At 41.5% G+C, this 16,672-nt stretch overlaps 1 protein-coding gene across 3 annotated transcripts in view; it reads left to right on the top strand.

Annotated features, from left to right (window-relative positions):
• Positions 1-13,357, top strand: part of tsc22d2 (TSC22 domain family 2) — a 30,871-nt gene extending 17,514 nt beyond the window's left edge. Inside the window, exons 2-5 of one of the 3 annotated variants that reach the window (XM_086263292.1) lie at positions 967-1,038; positions 2,680-2,697; positions 12,397-12,448; positions 12,770-13,357. In XM_086263292.1, the coding sequence (XP_086119418.1) occupies positions 967-1,038; positions 2,680-2,697; positions 12,397-12,448; positions 12,770-13,060 (433 nt within the window). In that variant the 3' untranslated portion in view covers positions 13,061-13,357. The remainder of the gene's footprint in view (positions 1-966; positions 1,039-2,679; positions 2,698-12,396; positions 12,449-12,769) is intronic. The other 2 variants (XM_086263293.1, XM_086263294.1) reach the window with 2 other exon arrangements.
• Positions 13,358-16,672: the final 3,315 nt, after the last annotated feature.

The raw sequence follows: 16,672 nt of genomic DNA, 5'->3' as shown, positions 1-16,672 counted from the left end.
TCGACAGTCACTAGTACAGTATACAGTAGTGGATGGTTAACCCCACTCTTCTAGTTTTGGAACTGAATTCCTAAGCCACGCCGGATTTTGTTTTTAGGTCCTCCAGGGTGTTGTATATATTTAACCTGCGTAGTTTGTGATTTTGGTCGACCACCCCTGCAGACACTGTAGGAGGAGGCTCCATAGAAAGTTTTATATTGAAGATGCAGACGTGGCATATTAACCAGCACGAACCTTATAATAATTATTTTTCTCCCAATTTGTAGTCTCGTCTGTCCAGGATATTTTTAAAAAAATTTTTTTTTTTAGAAATAGTGCTGATTATAGTAAGACAGTTTCTCAGACATGGATTAAAGCAAGTCCTCAACTACAAAAACATTCAATGATCTCCAATGGAAACAAGTTTCAGTCTAAGACTATGCTTAATCCATGTCTGGGGAAATGAGCCACAAAGTTTGGAGTGGACATGTCAAAGCTTTAAGTTGGCTGTTCATACAAATGACATGATTCTTGTTTTCCACCTCAGTACCCTGCAGACTTACCTTTAGCCTCCTTGACTCACTGCTCAAACCCAAAAAGGGAAAGACCATCTCTGAATCGAGGAGGGAACCTAATCTCTCACCATCTTACAATCATGTGATTGCAGCCATTCCCCAACTCTCTGTGAATTGTACTCGTGGTAATCAATGGTCATGGCAATTCGCAAATTAATGATCATGAAACTGATCTCACAGCCCTTTGTTAATCAGTGGTTCTAGTTTCGGTCATTATGAAAATTTACTGTTTTTAAGTTGGAAACTGCAGTCAGCTGAGACTGAAGAAGTCACTCGGATGACTGACAAAATGTTTCTCTCCTCAGTTTTACCTCATTGTGGTTCAAGTTCTTGCTCTACTTCCTCACTATGCACATTTCTGTTTTTTCACTCATGCTTCTACTTTCTTTTTCCCTTCCTAATTAAAATGCAGGAACCCGTCCACTGCTTTCTACCAGGCTTTCCGGCCTAGCCGATTACGAGGGTCAAAGCCCATCAACGATAGGTATGAGCTCGGGTGTTTTAACTTGTGTGTGGCCTTGACTTGGCTGGCTGGCTTAACCGGACCCTGTACCGCTTTCACCTTGTGCACCCTAAAGGAAAATGTCCATCTTCAGCAGCCTGTAATCTATTTATGGAGTCCTGAAGTAATTAATTGATTTTACTAATTTCAGTGTGAGCATCTGTCACAAATTTCCAGAAACAATTGGAGGATGATTGTTATGTCAGGGGTGGAGGAACACCAGGCCTCAAGGGCCGGTGTCCTGCTGGTTCTAGATGTGTCCTTGATCCAACACAGCTGATTTAAATGGCTTGACTTTCTCCAGAGGCCTGGTAATGAACTAATCATTTTATTCTGGTGTGTTGACCCAGGGTGAGATCTAAAACCTGCAGGACACCGGCCCTCGAGGCCTGGAGTTCCCCACCCCTGATTTATATAGTTTACAAGTGACTACAGCTGTACTTTAAATTTATTGTAGAAAACGATGACCTGTTCTGGATAAGATTTTATTTCCTTTTCTGATAGATGTATCTATGGATCTATTTCCATATATACTTATATTATTTAAACAGCAATTTTTCAGCCAGAATTAAACCAAAGAATAATTGGCTCCTTATGTGTCGTACAGATTTTATCGTTGAGAGGAAAAGACTGAATGTATCGAATGATTACCAGATTATTAAAGAAGTCTAGACTTTTCTCCTTTATTGAAATAAAGAAACATCACTTTGGGACTCATTACTTAAACGGCTGGTCAAACTGGACATTTCAGCAGGTGTGAGTGTGTACAGCACGCAGAAAGCATGGCAGTGGAAGAAGCACTAGAGCTGATCTGGCAGCGTTTCACATCTCTGTGACACTCAGCGTATCTGTGGTCTGCCAGTCACGAGGATCTGGGGCTCAGGTTTCCCTTGTCCCTGCGATGTGTGGAGCTAAGTGCTGAAGAGGTTTAGTACTGAGTATTGCAGATCCAAATGTAATAACATGACCAATGTTTTTGTAAGCCTGTCATTGGTATGATCAGATGAGAAGTTGGTGATTTTTAAAAGTGTTTTTAAGCTTAAGCTTAATTCTCAACCTTTAAAAGCTCATCCTTAAAAAAAAAAAGAGTCCATGTCAGAGCTGTGGCATTGTGCTTGTTACTAACATGCCTTGGCTTTCAGCTGATTTATATTAACCCATAATGGATGGGATTATGTGTAAATTTGAGAACTGTTTTTTAGTTTTAAAAAAAAAAAAGAAAAAAAAAAAGTATTAAATCCCCTGTTCCAGCTCCAACAAATGTCTCTTCAGGGAGAGCTCGATTTTTCTTGTTACCTTTCATAGACTACAAGATGACAGTAGTCAAAAATTACTTTGACAGGTCTAATAAAAGAAGAGGCGATATCTTTCATTCAAAAACGGCTACACAAAGGTAGCTGTCCAGATTGACTCAAACAAAAAAATTGTAACATTAAATTATTTTAATATCTTAAAAGTTATGTTAGACATTTGTGTATACATTTCTTGCGTGTGGCCAGATCCATTTATTTTATTCTTTTATTAAATGTTTAAGTCCTCTAAATGCTTTTACTTGCATACTACCGGTGATAATTTAATTCATTTATTTTTTTTCTTCATTATTCCCATTGTTCCACCACCAAGACAAGAGCTGAAGCACAGGTATGTGCTCTTTCTCAAAGATTACAGTAAAACTCCCAAGCTGAATTTTATGAAATTGCATAACTATGGATTTGCTTTGAGTTGCTAATGAAATCAATCAATCAACAAATGCTGTAATCATCATATTGTACGTATATATCTGTATGCTTACTTTGCACGAACACTGTCACACACACAGCGATTATTAATATCTATGTTTTTAAAAAACAATCCTTGGATTTCAGGATGTCTATTACGTTCATTTCATCGCCTCCCTGTTAATGTGATGCTAACTTAATCCGTTTCACTCGGGGCTAAATACGGGATGAAGAATTTGAAAAAGTGCCACGAGCCTGGTGTTTGCTAGTATGTATAATGCATTTGACAATCTTGCTTTATTTAGAGTTTAGGCTTCATTTTCTGTGCTTAATGATTTATTTTTTTATAAGCTATTTGTTTCGTTGCATAGGTACCTGTCAATAACGCAGACAAATGAATGGCACTTGTTTTGACTTGGGAATCCGTGGTTTGCATTTACCATAAACAGTTTCTGTTCCCATGTGCTCTCATGGAAGCTGCCAACAGATACCGGCAAACAAACTTTGAAGTTGAGGTGTATTTATCGTTTAAGTCCTTAAACATGCGGTTGACTTGTTATGTCATGAAGTGACGTGCAGAAAATTCTGGGGAGTCTTGGGAAGAAGCAAGAAAATAAATATGACTTAATAATGCCATATATTAACATTTATCCTGTGATATATATGTGACAGAATGAAATAAGAAGTAGAGTTTACAATTATTGAGCTTTAAATGATTCTTGTTTCAAAATGTCATTCTTGGGGATATTGACTAAAATTGCACATATCATCAAGGGTTGGTGGACTTTTGGAGTAGTTTATCAATGCTTGTGACTTTAAACCTCTGTTGCCAAGTGACAGTAAGACATTGTGTGTGATATTATAATAATAATAATAATAATAATGGATTGCTTTTCGGGGCCCTCAAAGCGCTTTACAATTCCACTATTCAGTCACTCTCACATTCACACACTGGTGGAGGCAGCTACAGTTGTAGCCACAGCTGCCCTGGGGCAGACTGACAGAAGCGAGGCTGCCATATCGCGCCATCGGCCCTTCTGGCCATCACCAGTATGCGGCAGGTGAAGTGTCTTGCCCAAGGACACAACGACCGAGACTATCCGAGCCGGGGCTCGAACTGGCAACCTTCCGGTTACAAGCCGAACTGCCAACTCTTTGAGCCACGATCGCCCCGTAATACTGCATTAAGCACGAGATCGTCCATATGACCTAAATAAGGGTCCTTGTTTACTTGACAACAGTAGCAGTTGAGCAACAGTGCGTCGTCACAGCTGGCAAAAGACTCTGTGCTTCTGTTTGTTCCTCATCCAGCTTGGCTTTGCCTATGGGCTCTGAGAGTAACAGAGCAGCTTTATTCAGAACTTTTCAACTAACCCCAGGTAATCCTGAAGGAGACGCCTCATTCCACCTCCCTTTGTCCCGAGCCAGCTCTCCTGCAAGGTCGGACTTGTTGGAAATGAAGAGGGGAATTGCACACAAACAGTTTTGAGGGCCCTTTAAAGCATTCCTCAAAATGAGTGGGTTTATGGAAAAATGTAAAACCTCAGTTGAGCACAGTGCCCGCTCATCTTCTCATTTTTAGACAAGTTTCTGATTGGCTTTTGGGATCAAAACGTATTGGTGCCAAATCTTCTGCTGCTCTATCAGCAATGCAGAGCTTGTAGCTTTACAACCCAAATTAGTTTTAAAACCACAGGTTGCTGAAAGCCTTTTTGGACACGTGTGGAAAAATGCTGCATTAGAAATTTTTGCTTGTGACTAAAATAAAACACGCAAATGTTATTTTAATTTTGAAAACACAAAACTCGAAAAACACTCGAAGGCACGCATTATAGCTTTTTCTTTTTTTCTTTTTTTTCTTTTTTTTTTTTTACATCAGGATACAGATTTAAATTTGGACTGTTTGGTAAACTGAACATAATTTTTAATATTCACCCATAAAAACAGTGGCAGTGAGTTTGTACTTCATATTTGTATAATTGTACTAAAAATGTGCATTCATGTGTAACTTTTTTCTCTTTGACATTCAATTCAGTTCAATTTTATTTGTATAGCGCCATATCACAACGTTGCCTCACAGCACTTTATATTTTAATGTAGACCCTACAATAATACATACAAAGAAAAACACCCAACAATCATATTACCACCCTATGAGCAAGCACTCTGGCGACAGTGGGAAGGAAAAACTCCCTTTTAACAGGAAGAAACCTCCAGCAGAACCAGGCTCAGGGAGGGGCGGGGCCATTTGCTGCAGTTGGGGTGAGAGAAGAAAGACGGGATAAAGACATGCTGTGGAAGAGAGACAGAGATTAATAACAAGTGATTCAGCAGAGAGGTCTATTAATACATGTCATCTAAGACATTCAGTCTTAGGTTTCCCATGCAGTGATTTAGTTATTTTTTTCAGTTTTCTAACTGCTAATAAGTATAACCACAGGATGCAGAGTTGTTTCTGGACATCATTTCACAAACTCAAAGTCTCACTGGTCTGTAGTTGATCCCCCACAGCTCTGCTTTAGTCTTCCCTTGTAAAAAAACTCTGCACATTTATTTTTTTAACCTAACAAGATTACAACTTGAACTCTGCTTTTGTAAACATAGCAGGAAAGCAATCTGTTGTCTGTGTTGAATGGATTTATTATAAGGCTGTGATTAGTTCCACGTAACCCACAGGCAGCAACCCTTTTACAGTCCTCTGTCCACAAAGATCAACTCGATGATTATGGATAATAAAGAATAGACAGATTTATATTTGGTCAGAGAACACCTGATTGGTGGCCTCAGGCCCAGCCAAGGCTCAGCCAGCGGGGACTTATTTAAACCAGATCAGATATGTTAGCACTGTTTATGACTCAGAAACGAGCAGTCATTGTTGGGGAGAGGATTAAAGTTTAACTCTTGAATGCTGAAGTTTCACTTCTGATGTGCTGATTGGACAACACTGTCATGGTAAACTTCTTCATCAACTTAGCTGCAGTTGTCTTCAAAATAGAACTGAGAAATATAACTTTTATAAACTGTCACCATTTATTGCACCTTTGTTATTTAGAAAGGAAAAAAAAGTGTACTTTACTGTAGGGCTGTATTTCTTGGACTTACTTCAGATTGTAATTGCCGAAAGCCTGGGGGCGGGTTTTATCCTCATCAGATCCATCCCAATACATTTGCAGTGTCTTATCTGTTAAGGAAGTACAGTTATTTTTAAAAAATTTAAAGTTTACCCAACAGCCGTGTGGGAGCCAGGACAGGACTGGACGTGCACAGAGCACTGATCTCATATGGGACACCTTTTTTTTTTAGATTCATGGAGAATTTGATGGATGGCAGTCATATCCATGAAAGATCTTAAAGCTTGCATAACACACCACTTGTCACAAAGATTGTACTGTTTTAGTGGCAGCATTTTCATTCTGGCTACTTTATCTTTGGAAGCTGCTGACATTTGATCTGTTTTTATCCAGAAAGGGTTTGCTGAGCACACACAGGCCTTTCCAACATCGTGTCTCCTAGAGCTCGAACAGTTAAAGACATTCACACTTAGTTATATATCAGGGTATCTCCTATAGCCACTGACTGACCATTAAATTACCAGCTGAACCACCATGAGGTCAGACTGATATATGATTTACAGTAGACGATGGACATTGGCAGTTATTGGTCAGAAAACACTAAAAATGGCTGTTTTATTTTGTCTGACCAAATCTGCAAAGTCACCAAATTAAAAGCCAGTATCCTGTTTTTTGAGGAGGAGATTAATTTTTGTCTTTGCTGGTGTTAATCATTTATTTAAAGCACAGCGATTTAGTTGGTGTTAAGTAGTCAGATTGTCTTGTGGTTGCTTTTAAAATGCAATGTTTAGAACATTAAACATCAGCGTTTCCCAAAAGTCCCCTTGAAGTGCCACTGATAAAGACACTGACATGTGTATTAGGGGTAATTAGACTGTACTACCTAACGACATTAGTCTGACCCACACCCTTTGCTTCAGAGAGTAAACCCAAATGAGGCTGAGTCATTGATCCTGTGATAAATGCTCCCCTGAATGCAGAGGCCCGTTAACGCTGAGGTGCCGGGATTTTTCCATTAAAGCCTCAGGAACAAAACTATTACGTATGCACATTCCAGCGGGGGTCTTAATCCAGATTGAGACAAACAAGTGGCGAAGCTCAAGTCTCTCAGGCGTTGAAAAAGTGTAATTTGATCTTGCAGCACATTGTGTTTAGGTAATTATGGTCAGAGGACCCTTGAGCTGCATTCTCACTGTTTGCATATGGGTTTTGATGGATTTCTGTAGGAGCTGTCGAGGTCGAGTACAGTCGCCATTAACAAAAAAAAAAAAAAATGTAACCAGCAGGGTTGCTGGTTACATTTTTTTTTTTTTTTTTTTTTTTTTTTCTGCTGGTCCGTTTGCTTCTTACCGCCTGCCCCTTCTCCTGCAGCAACACAAAACGTCAGCTTCACTAGCAGTAGTTAGTTGTAGATGGGGAACAGATTGCAGATGTTGCTTTGGTGAGCTTGTCCCCTAAACCAGCAGCTTTTGTCTAGTTGAATTGTGGCCTACATGTACGCGACTGGTCTCTTGATATGTTTTCATGCTTGTTGGTAGGTATGGACATCATGTCTAAGACTGTGCTATGAAAAAAAAAAAAAAAAAGGCCTTCTGTGGACTGCTTAAATTAACAGTGATGGACGAAGTTCATCTGCCGTCTGAAGAATTCAGATTTTATCCTCGCTTTATAAGCCCCGAGGGACTTGACTGCTTCTCATGCTCCCCGGTCATCCGGTTTTGTTTACCAAGATGTCTGCTGGAGCTGTCCATGTGGTGGAAGGACGGGCCGGTTCCCTTCCAGTCACATCGCGTATGTTAGACGAGGAGCTGCTTGTGCAGCAGTGTAGCGATATTGCGCAACAGATGAGGTTGCAGTGGGGCAACTCCTCCGGCCTGTTTACGAGGAAGCTCGGTGGCAGCAGACACGCCCACTTGTGACTTGGATTTAGTGCTGGAGAAATAAAACTTCCCCGTGGTCTCTCTTATTTTGTTTAGACTCCATTGTGTCAATATGGACCACCCCTTATATAGACATGCTCCCAACAATACAGCATCCAAATATGTGCCACGTTCACAGACTCGTATTAACATACTTGTCGCATCCTGCAATTGTCACAGTTGTTTGAAGCTTTGCTGCCCATGGAGGACAGAAGTAGTTTGTCGAGATTGTTGTCTTTGGGGGATTATTTTAGTTCAGTATGCAAATATATGTGCTTGCAGGAAACATAAACTGCAGTAAACCACAAGAATTCCCTGTGGGATGTGTAACCTGTTTCTCCCCTTTTTAATATTCCAGTTTCAGGTTATTTTCATGAAAAGCATTGAGGCTGTGTTGACTCACACGTTTCACACACATTAGAAGGTAAATTGTGCCCTTCCTGATAACTGATTTCAATATAGAACATTTTGACTAACGAGTTTCTAATTGCGGTTTTGCTAGTGAATAAAAAGTTTTATTTGTGTGGCAGGAAATAATCTGAAACTGTTTCTTCAGCTTCACATGTGAGGATTTGATTTATTTATTAGGCTGATGTGATCAGAAACTGAAAATCTAAATATAACATATTTCTAAAAAAATCTGTTCATGTCGGCAGACATTGCATTGACTGAAATCCAAGTTTCCTCTTCTTTTTGTTTTTCTGTTTTTAGTACTTGTTTCTGTGGAAAAACTGGATATGATCTGATTGATTTAAGCAGATGGGTAAACATGAGGGGCTCACAGGTCTGCTGCCGAGAACGCCCTGTTGCAAAAATACTGGTTTCTTTGTTTTCAGAGTGAGTGATCGTTTAGTTGAGCAGAGTGTTGTGGAGCCTGCTTGGTTGTTTGCTGGGTCACGCAGCACTTTTGACCCCTTTCAGACAGATAAAAAGAGAATTGGTCCCCTGTAGCTCCGATGGAGCAAAAACATTCTTTGTTTTTTATTTTAAAATTAATTTTACAGCTGCGTCATGATTAAACGTAAACTTCAAGCTGATTTGTGCCATAATAATGAAGTCATAGCTAAACTGCTGTCTTCCTGAAGCTGCTGAACTTTTGAATCGCAGCTAATCGGGGGCATCTGCTGACGCCAACTGGCGCAGCGGCAGAACTACACCCTCCTGTCTTTTCAAACAAGCGGCCGGCTGCAGCCAGCGTTTGCATCGGTACAAGAGCCACAGTGAGTTGTCAGCGAGCACACTCATCTGTTGTTGCAGCCCCCACCCTCCAGCTATTGTTTTGAAATATGATCGTTGAGGGGGGTTATTACTGTAAGACAAAGGTTTCATTTATTCAGCTGCCTTCCCCCACAGAGAGTGTTTATGTGCTTTGGGACGGGGACGAGTGCCGGTGCATTTGTGACCCTAATGGAGAACACATTGGCGTTCTGGTGCTGTAAAACAGTGTGTGATGATTTAGGGAGTTTGTTTGGCTCCTGCACGTGTCTGCTGTGATGTACACGGATCCAGGTGGAGGATGGGTACACCGTGCAGTGTAAGAGGAGATGGGCTCGGTGTCAAAAGGGAGGCACGCGTGGTAGAAACTCTGCAGCCAGCCCTGGTGGCTGTGACACAGATGTCTGGGTTTGAATGCATTGGCCTCGGGGCCGGAGGTGGCCAGAACTGGAATGTGCTGCCTATGGTCCCGGAGACTTTGTTTGGGGGTGGTGGGGGGTGGTGAGTACATTTGTACTCTGCTGCAGTCTGCGGGGAAGGCCCGTGTTGAGGTTAACACAGCCAGTGGTCCTTACATAAACCACCACATGTCTTCTTCCTTGAATAAAATATACAGTTTGCTTTGTTTTCCTTGAACATGGAATGACAACAACATGTTTCTTCCTTTCTAGCTTTTTCTTTAACTCTTCAAGTACAGATTGCAAAGCCAAACTTTTCTCTTTTTTTTTTTTTTTGTATTTTTAATTCAACCTGCATGCCTCTTGTCTTTTGCTATTGATAACAACACATTCCAGCCAAAGCTCGTGGACATATCTCTTTCACTGTCCCAGATGTGGAAGTGCTCAGTTCAAAGGGTGGAATGTGTTCTGTTGCTGCTGCCGTCATCTATCGACTTTAAAATCACATATCTGAATGAGATTTGTGCTGGAATGCAACTCATTTACCTCACCGTCATTACACATCTCTGACGTCCGTCCATCTCTTTGCTTCCGCTTGTCCAATTCAGGATTACGGGCAGTGGAGACGCTTGAGCCTCTCCCAGCAGTCAAACGAGCTGGAATGTGGGGGTACACCCTGGCTGCCATTCTTATCGCAGACTAATCTCAGACGTTTAGTTAAACCATTTTAGGTGCTTGGTAAACCACTGAGTGAGTGGAAAAATAAGCGGGCAGTTTGAAGTCATCTCATGTTTTAATCTTGGTGTTTTTACTGGAAATGACAGAGGAGGAAGGGACTGCTTTGCTAATATAATTAGCCGAAAAGGACATGAATTTATTCCTGTGATGTTTTAATGCAGTCTTAATGTGATCAATAAAACCACCAAATTCTTTTTAAAACAACTGTTGTTTACCGCTCCTTGTTGTGTTTTATGCACAATTTATATGCCAAACTCCGCAAAGTTTGACTCAAAATTTCAAGGAAAGACAGAATAAACGTGGAGAAACAGGCCTGCAGAAGCCTTGTAATGGTGCAGATGGAGTTTAAGGCACTAACTCAAGATATAGGGTACATACAGAGCTGTGCCTCTCCTTGAATTAAAGCTGAGCCTTTAAATATGTTCCCGTGTGCCTCTGGAGTGGCTGTTCCGCACGTACGTTTCGGCTCTGAATAATGTAACTTGTGAAAGAAGCTTCTCGGAGTAAATGAATGGTGAGGGGAGGGAGGAGGCGGCGAAGGCTGAACTCCGCCTCACCATGTGACCAAGCAGTGGTTTTAAGAAACCGTGAGCCTCCACTCAAACAGGACAGTTGTTTGTGTTTGTTACTCAGTAAGAAACGTGTAGCCGCGAGAAAACTTCAGGAACCATGCGCTGCAAAATGAGCTACAGCCTGCCCTGCTCGCCGGGAACATCCCCGCCACATTCAGGGCGTTTGGTGGCCTACAGAGCGCGATGCGTCAGGTAAACACCTTTAAAAGCTGTTTCTGTGTCCGCGCGTGTGGGCTTATTTTACGCGTGCATATGGAGACCGCGTTTGGAGTTTTTACGGCATCTTTGCGTTACTAACTGAAAACATTTACATACCTGCATCCTTTTTTATAAACTCTTATTTACGAACTGCAGACATTTGGCTCCTTGTCAATGTTTTTACACGTGCTTTGAGTGTTGCTCGGTGGCCATTTGCGCTCGTTTTGTCCCCCGCATAGTTTGAGGTGTTTTGCCAGCAGCTGTTCCGAGTGTTGACCACTCTCTTCCCGAACATATGGCATCAGTTTGATCTGTGTTTATACCACGTGTCCCCCCACGAGATGTCCACGGAGCCGTACACTACGTGCGCTCTAGCACGCGGAGTGTAAATGATGGATAGACTGGTACCAGGCTGATGTTAGCGCAATGTGCGATTTCCACGTTCTTTTTTTAATTTTAATTTCTATCTAATTACGTTTAAAAAAGATGTAAACATAACGTAACAAATGTTTTTTTCTCAACTTAAGCTCCTTACAACCCCCAACCTCGGTACACAATAACTGCGTCTGTATTTAATTCAAAGGAAACTGTTTCACATCTACTTTTATCACATTCTTATAACGTTAACCAATTTTTAACATCGTGGACGCTCTAAAAACAATAATTAGAGGCAGTCTGCACATTGTGTTCCGTCTGCTGCTCCAGTTCCCAGTCAGAGCGCCGTCCAGCGGCTCCAGAACACATCGATTGCCTTTGTTTTCGCTCCACAGCGGAGCAGGGCGGTGATCGTTCGAAAACAAAGGCGCTTTTTGTGGAGGAGGTTAAAGGGCAAACGGTGAAAAGTCGGCGTCGTTTGGTTTCATGAGGATTTGTAGCACGGACTCGTAAGTTAATCGTCGTGTTTTAATTAAACGCTTAATCGTCGCTTTCTGGTGAAGAAATGGTGAGATGTAAACTACAGGGTTGAGCTCCTCTGAGGCCACATCAAGATGTTTTTATAACGATGTAAGAGGCAGAGAGGAGCTAAGTGGGTGCTTGGTATTTTATGCAGATACAATTTAGAAAAGAGAGCGTGCACTGATGATGTAATCTGATTACCGAACACGTTTTGCAAGACTGACCAGACTCCCTGTCTGCCATGCATAGATGCAGTCTGACCTGGATATATGTGCAGATAGTTGAATTTTGATTTAGCTGTTATAACAAGTGGAACTTTGTCTTGGTTTCTGTGGGTTGCTGCTATGCTCTGATTCACTGGTGGCACATTTGAAAGTAGAGTCTGACAGCTGTTTATACTGAACAGATAGTGTGAGCGATGAAAGCCAACTTCACTTAATGCAGGCGTGTAGAGCAAAGGCTTCAAGTCCGGGTTATAAAGCTGTTGCTGAAACAGAGTTTGGTGTGTATAACAAGACATGTCTTCACCTTCCACCTCAATCTTTCCCGTGCTTCTGGTCTCTGATGGGCATAAGCAAGATTGATATCTAAACTTCCTCCTCTTCCGTCCACAGTGCCTCGGGAGCCAGCGTCGTTGCCATCGATAACAAGATTGAGCAGGCAATGGTGAGTTTTTCCGCATATTTAAGTCATATCAGAATGAATCCTGTGATATGGATTCCTTGCCAGTCTGTACAATTACACATTTCACAATAACTTTTACCTTGCTGATGTTAAGATAAGTGCTTGAAAGAGGATGAACGAGAAACGTCTTGTAGAAGGAAAGAGGAAAAATTAGCCTCAAATCTGCCCAAACATTTGGTTTCTGTGCTGCTGGTCCCTTTTGATTGACCGGGGATTTGTTAAAAAGCAACTGCAGCAGTGACGCCTCGGTACAAAGACCACATTTATTTTTCTGTGCTAATTTTAGTTTGTCCTCCCTGTCAGGATCTGGTTAAGAGTCACCTGATGTACGCTGTTCGTGAGGAGGTGGAGGTGCTGAAGGAGCACATCAAGGAGCTGTACGAGAGAAACTCTATGCTGGAGCGCGAGAACGCCGTGCTGAAGTCACTGGCCAACTCGGAGCAGCTCAGCCATCTGACCAATCAGCTCACCCATGGCAGCAGATCGCCGCCGCTGCAGCAGCAACACCCGCTCGTCACAAACAGCACCCCCTCTCTGGTTCACCACGAGGGAAGCCAGAGCGTCCCTCATCAGCCCGACATCACCTCAGCGTGATTCCCTCTTTATAAACTGTCAGAAACACACGTCCCATGGACAGGAGTCTGTTGGCAAAGGCAACAACTAACTACTACCGTCCCCTTAACCCCAAACAGCAAATGGACTCGGCTCTGTGTTCAAAGTGCTCCACTTGAGGACAAATCAACAAAGCAACATCTGTGTTTGTCACTAAGAGCTGTGTCAGCGTGTGCTGATGTCATCAGGCCTTCACATTGTTTAAGACATTTACCATCCTGTGCAAAGTCTTATTCGGGCCTTATGTTTGGCTGCAACAGAGCTGAAAAAGGAGAAGATGGGGGGGGGGGGGCAAATGGGTGGGGGGTGAGGGGGAGCAGGGCAGCCAGTGTGCATTTAAAAAAAAACAAAAAAAACAAAAACCAGCAACTGCATGTTGATGTTGTGTAGGGGATGGCGGGGGTCAGAGGGCACAGAGAGCTGGATTTGTGGGGCAACAAATGGGGGGAAGACAGCAGCGTGTACCTGCGAGGGACCGGAGGGGTGATGTGGATCCTTGGAAACATCCAGCAGGGGCTGACCTCCCAGTGTCTGCACCCAACGTCATTGCAGGGCTGGAAGAGGCCAAGAGTGCAGAGAGGGTGATGGAGAGGTGGTTTGGAGGATACGTCCTTCCTGAGCGCAAGAGGACGCCGCCGGCAGGCGGCTCAGCTCGAGCGGATCGAGCCGACAGCCTCGGCTTGTTATATGCTGCATCGAAAAATCTTGTGTTGTTCTCAGAGCCACCATACGTTTGACATGAATCATAATAAATTTTCATTAGTTCAGTTTTAGTATTTGCGTTTATTTATTTCAGGGCTGCTATTTTCATAATGTAAATGAACAATGTCATGGAGATGCTTATTAAAAAACAAAAAAGAAACTTCTTTTTTTCTTTTTGGTATTTTAGAATCTGTCGGGTATTAAATGTGATAGATTCTTGCAACTCGTAGTTCTCAACAGGTAGGCAATAAGTTTCCAAAAAAGAAACTTTTTTTTTTGGCCTCTTCATGAAATAGTGCTAACACTAAAGCTGCGCTTACATTAGATGAAATCCAGGTTGAATGTATATTTTGTAAAGTGTAAAGTATTAAGAGCATGGGCAGTTTGTACGGGAGAACACCTGTTGTTTAAGATAAATATATGTGATGGGATGTTTTGATAAAGAAAACTGTTGATTAACTTTTTCTAGACTTTCTTTGTCAAAACGGAAATGAATTTGCTGGGTTTGGCTTTGGGGTGATGAAAAGCTGTGAAAATTGTTTGACCTACTTTATAACCAAAGACACAAAGCTGTGTAAGTCTTTCTTTTCCTTTTTTATTTTAAACCGCGCACTTATATATTTTTTTTCTACTCTTTCCTTCCTTGTGCTTCTTTGTCGCCATTTTGCATATTCTGCGTGATCTGTTATCAAACCACTTCGGTACCTCATGGTTTTTATCCAGAACTCTTGTTTTTCTGTTGAATGAAAATCTGAAAGTTTCCGAGAGAGAAAATTGATAGGAGGTTGGAGTAAGTAGCTGATGGTGTGAGTTAGAAGAAGAAGAAGAATGGAAGGAAAAGTCTTGTGCATGAGGCGAGAAAAGGAGCAGTCTTTGTTTTCATCTAAATGCTGTTAAATTTCATATGCATAGAGAAGGGTTTGTTACATTGCAGATTTTGATGAATGCACCATTTAATTGTAATGAATAACAGTTTGCTTACAGTGGAAAAAACAAAAACTAAACAGCAATACTCAAAACAAAACAATCCAAACTATTAAACATTTCTCACTTTCAAGCTGGAACTCAGTCAGCTGCGTATGAGCATATTATGGGATGTCCTGTCTGCAATTGCATCTTTTGTGCCTCCTCTGCCGACGCTTGCTGTCAGCAGGCCATCGGCATCTCTCTCTGTGGCTTAGAACCAAATTGCTTGGTAATTGTACAATCAGTCATCTTTCTTTTCTTTTTTGGCAAATGGGCTTCTCTTTTTTTCTGTTCTTTCATTTGAAGGAGATACCGTGTACATGCCAAATGTACTGTATGAAAGTGATCACTGAGCCTTGGAGAAAATATCTTAACGATGCCCTTGTAATGTGCTGTTCAGACAATTCTAGTTTTCAGTCAATGACAACAACAAAAAAAAGATAATAAATTACTGTTTTATTATGAGAATGTCTTCATGTGTCTTTATTCTTCCTTTCGCAACACACGGGGGATATGTAAAGTGTCATCCTGCCAGCATTACCAAGATTTATTTTCTTGTAAGCAGCAAAATTACAAAATAAAATTTGTCACATCCTGTGATTTCACCTTTAAATCATATACTTACTGTTTTTTTTTTTTCTTTTGCCTAAATCTGGCTTTTTGTCTCCCAGAGTGTCAAACAGGCAAATAAACAATACTGTAAAATAAAAAAGTTGCTGTAGGTTACAGGGGTCCTGCATGGGAACAAATACAGAAGTGAAGTCGATGATGGCAGAAAAACGGGGTCAACCTGAGAGTTGGCTCATTAACGTTTAGTAATTGTGTGTGAGGTGGTTTTGTCTGAAGAGGCACAGAAAACATTCGTGACTTCAATTTTCCTGTGAAATGAATATAACAAACATGAGAAACTACATTCACTGGCCACTTCATTAGGTACACCTGTTCACAATAAACTTTATATGGGTGAAAAGTAACACAAAAAGAAAAAGGGATCTGGAGAATCAGATATACACACAAAGCACTACTACTGACAAGTACTTGCATGCTAACCTGGCACCACGCTGCAGTTATATAACACCACGCACACTGGAATGCCACATCCCTTCATCCCCCCGAGGTTTGCCTCCTAGGAGACTTATCAACAATACAATTACAAACCTCTACTGCTAGAATTCTCTGCACTACTATTGCCAAGGTCTTGTGTATGTATAAAACCTGTCATTACTGGATTATCTATATCTATGTGTTAGTAATGAATTAATAATACTGTATTATAATGATACTGATTAATTGAATACCTTATTTACTCTCCACCCTGTTCACAGTAGCTGGAGCTTGAGTTCAAGGACTTGGTCAATTTGAAGAGTGGGCTGCTTTGGAGGGGCTCCAGCTCACTTTCATCATCATTCCTGTGAGCAACACAGAATTCAGTTTAATATTATCGACAGCCTGCTTATGGGCTCATCTGGGTCTTCGGGACTGTTAAAGAGGGTCAGGTCTAGGGTCGACTCAGCTCTGTAGCAGCGAACTTGTCTCCAAATTGACGTGTCCCATTGAAAGACAGTAAGACAGAGGAGAATTTTCACTCCATGAATCATAAAACAGAATTGCTGTTGACCTGGGTAACCTCTTCCAGCAAAGCTACCCTCTGTGTATAGTCTGTGAGTCGGCTCTCCATCATTCCAGTGCTGCTGACTTGGGGACTGTTAGTTATTCCATATATTCTTCACCAATATCTTTCTTAATTTTACTATTCTTTTTCTTCCTAATTCAATATTGTTATTACAAATATTATTATTTTATCTTCCCCTCCCTTTTCCCCAGACTGATATGAGGAGCCTCACGCTCACCACTTAGCATCGCTGCCAAATTCGTCAGCAGTGTCTTATCATGTTGGTGTCTAATCATGAGGACATGGTTGAGAGG

Source organism: Aulonocara sp. 'chitande type north' Nkhata Bay, linkage group LG15 (assembly GCF_057382095.1).
Source record: "Aulonocara sp. 'chitande type north' Nkhata Bay isolate Kocher_YH1m ecotype deep benthic linkage group LG15, A_spYH_male_GT1.1, whole genome shotgun sequence".
Lineage (NCBI taxonomy): Eukaryota > Metazoa > Chordata > Actinopteri > Cichliformes > Cichlidae > Aulonocara > Aulonocara sp. 'chitande type north' Nkhata Bay.
The sequence above is the reverse complement of the archived record's forward strand: the minus strand, read 5'-3'. Positions and strand labels throughout refer to the sequence as shown.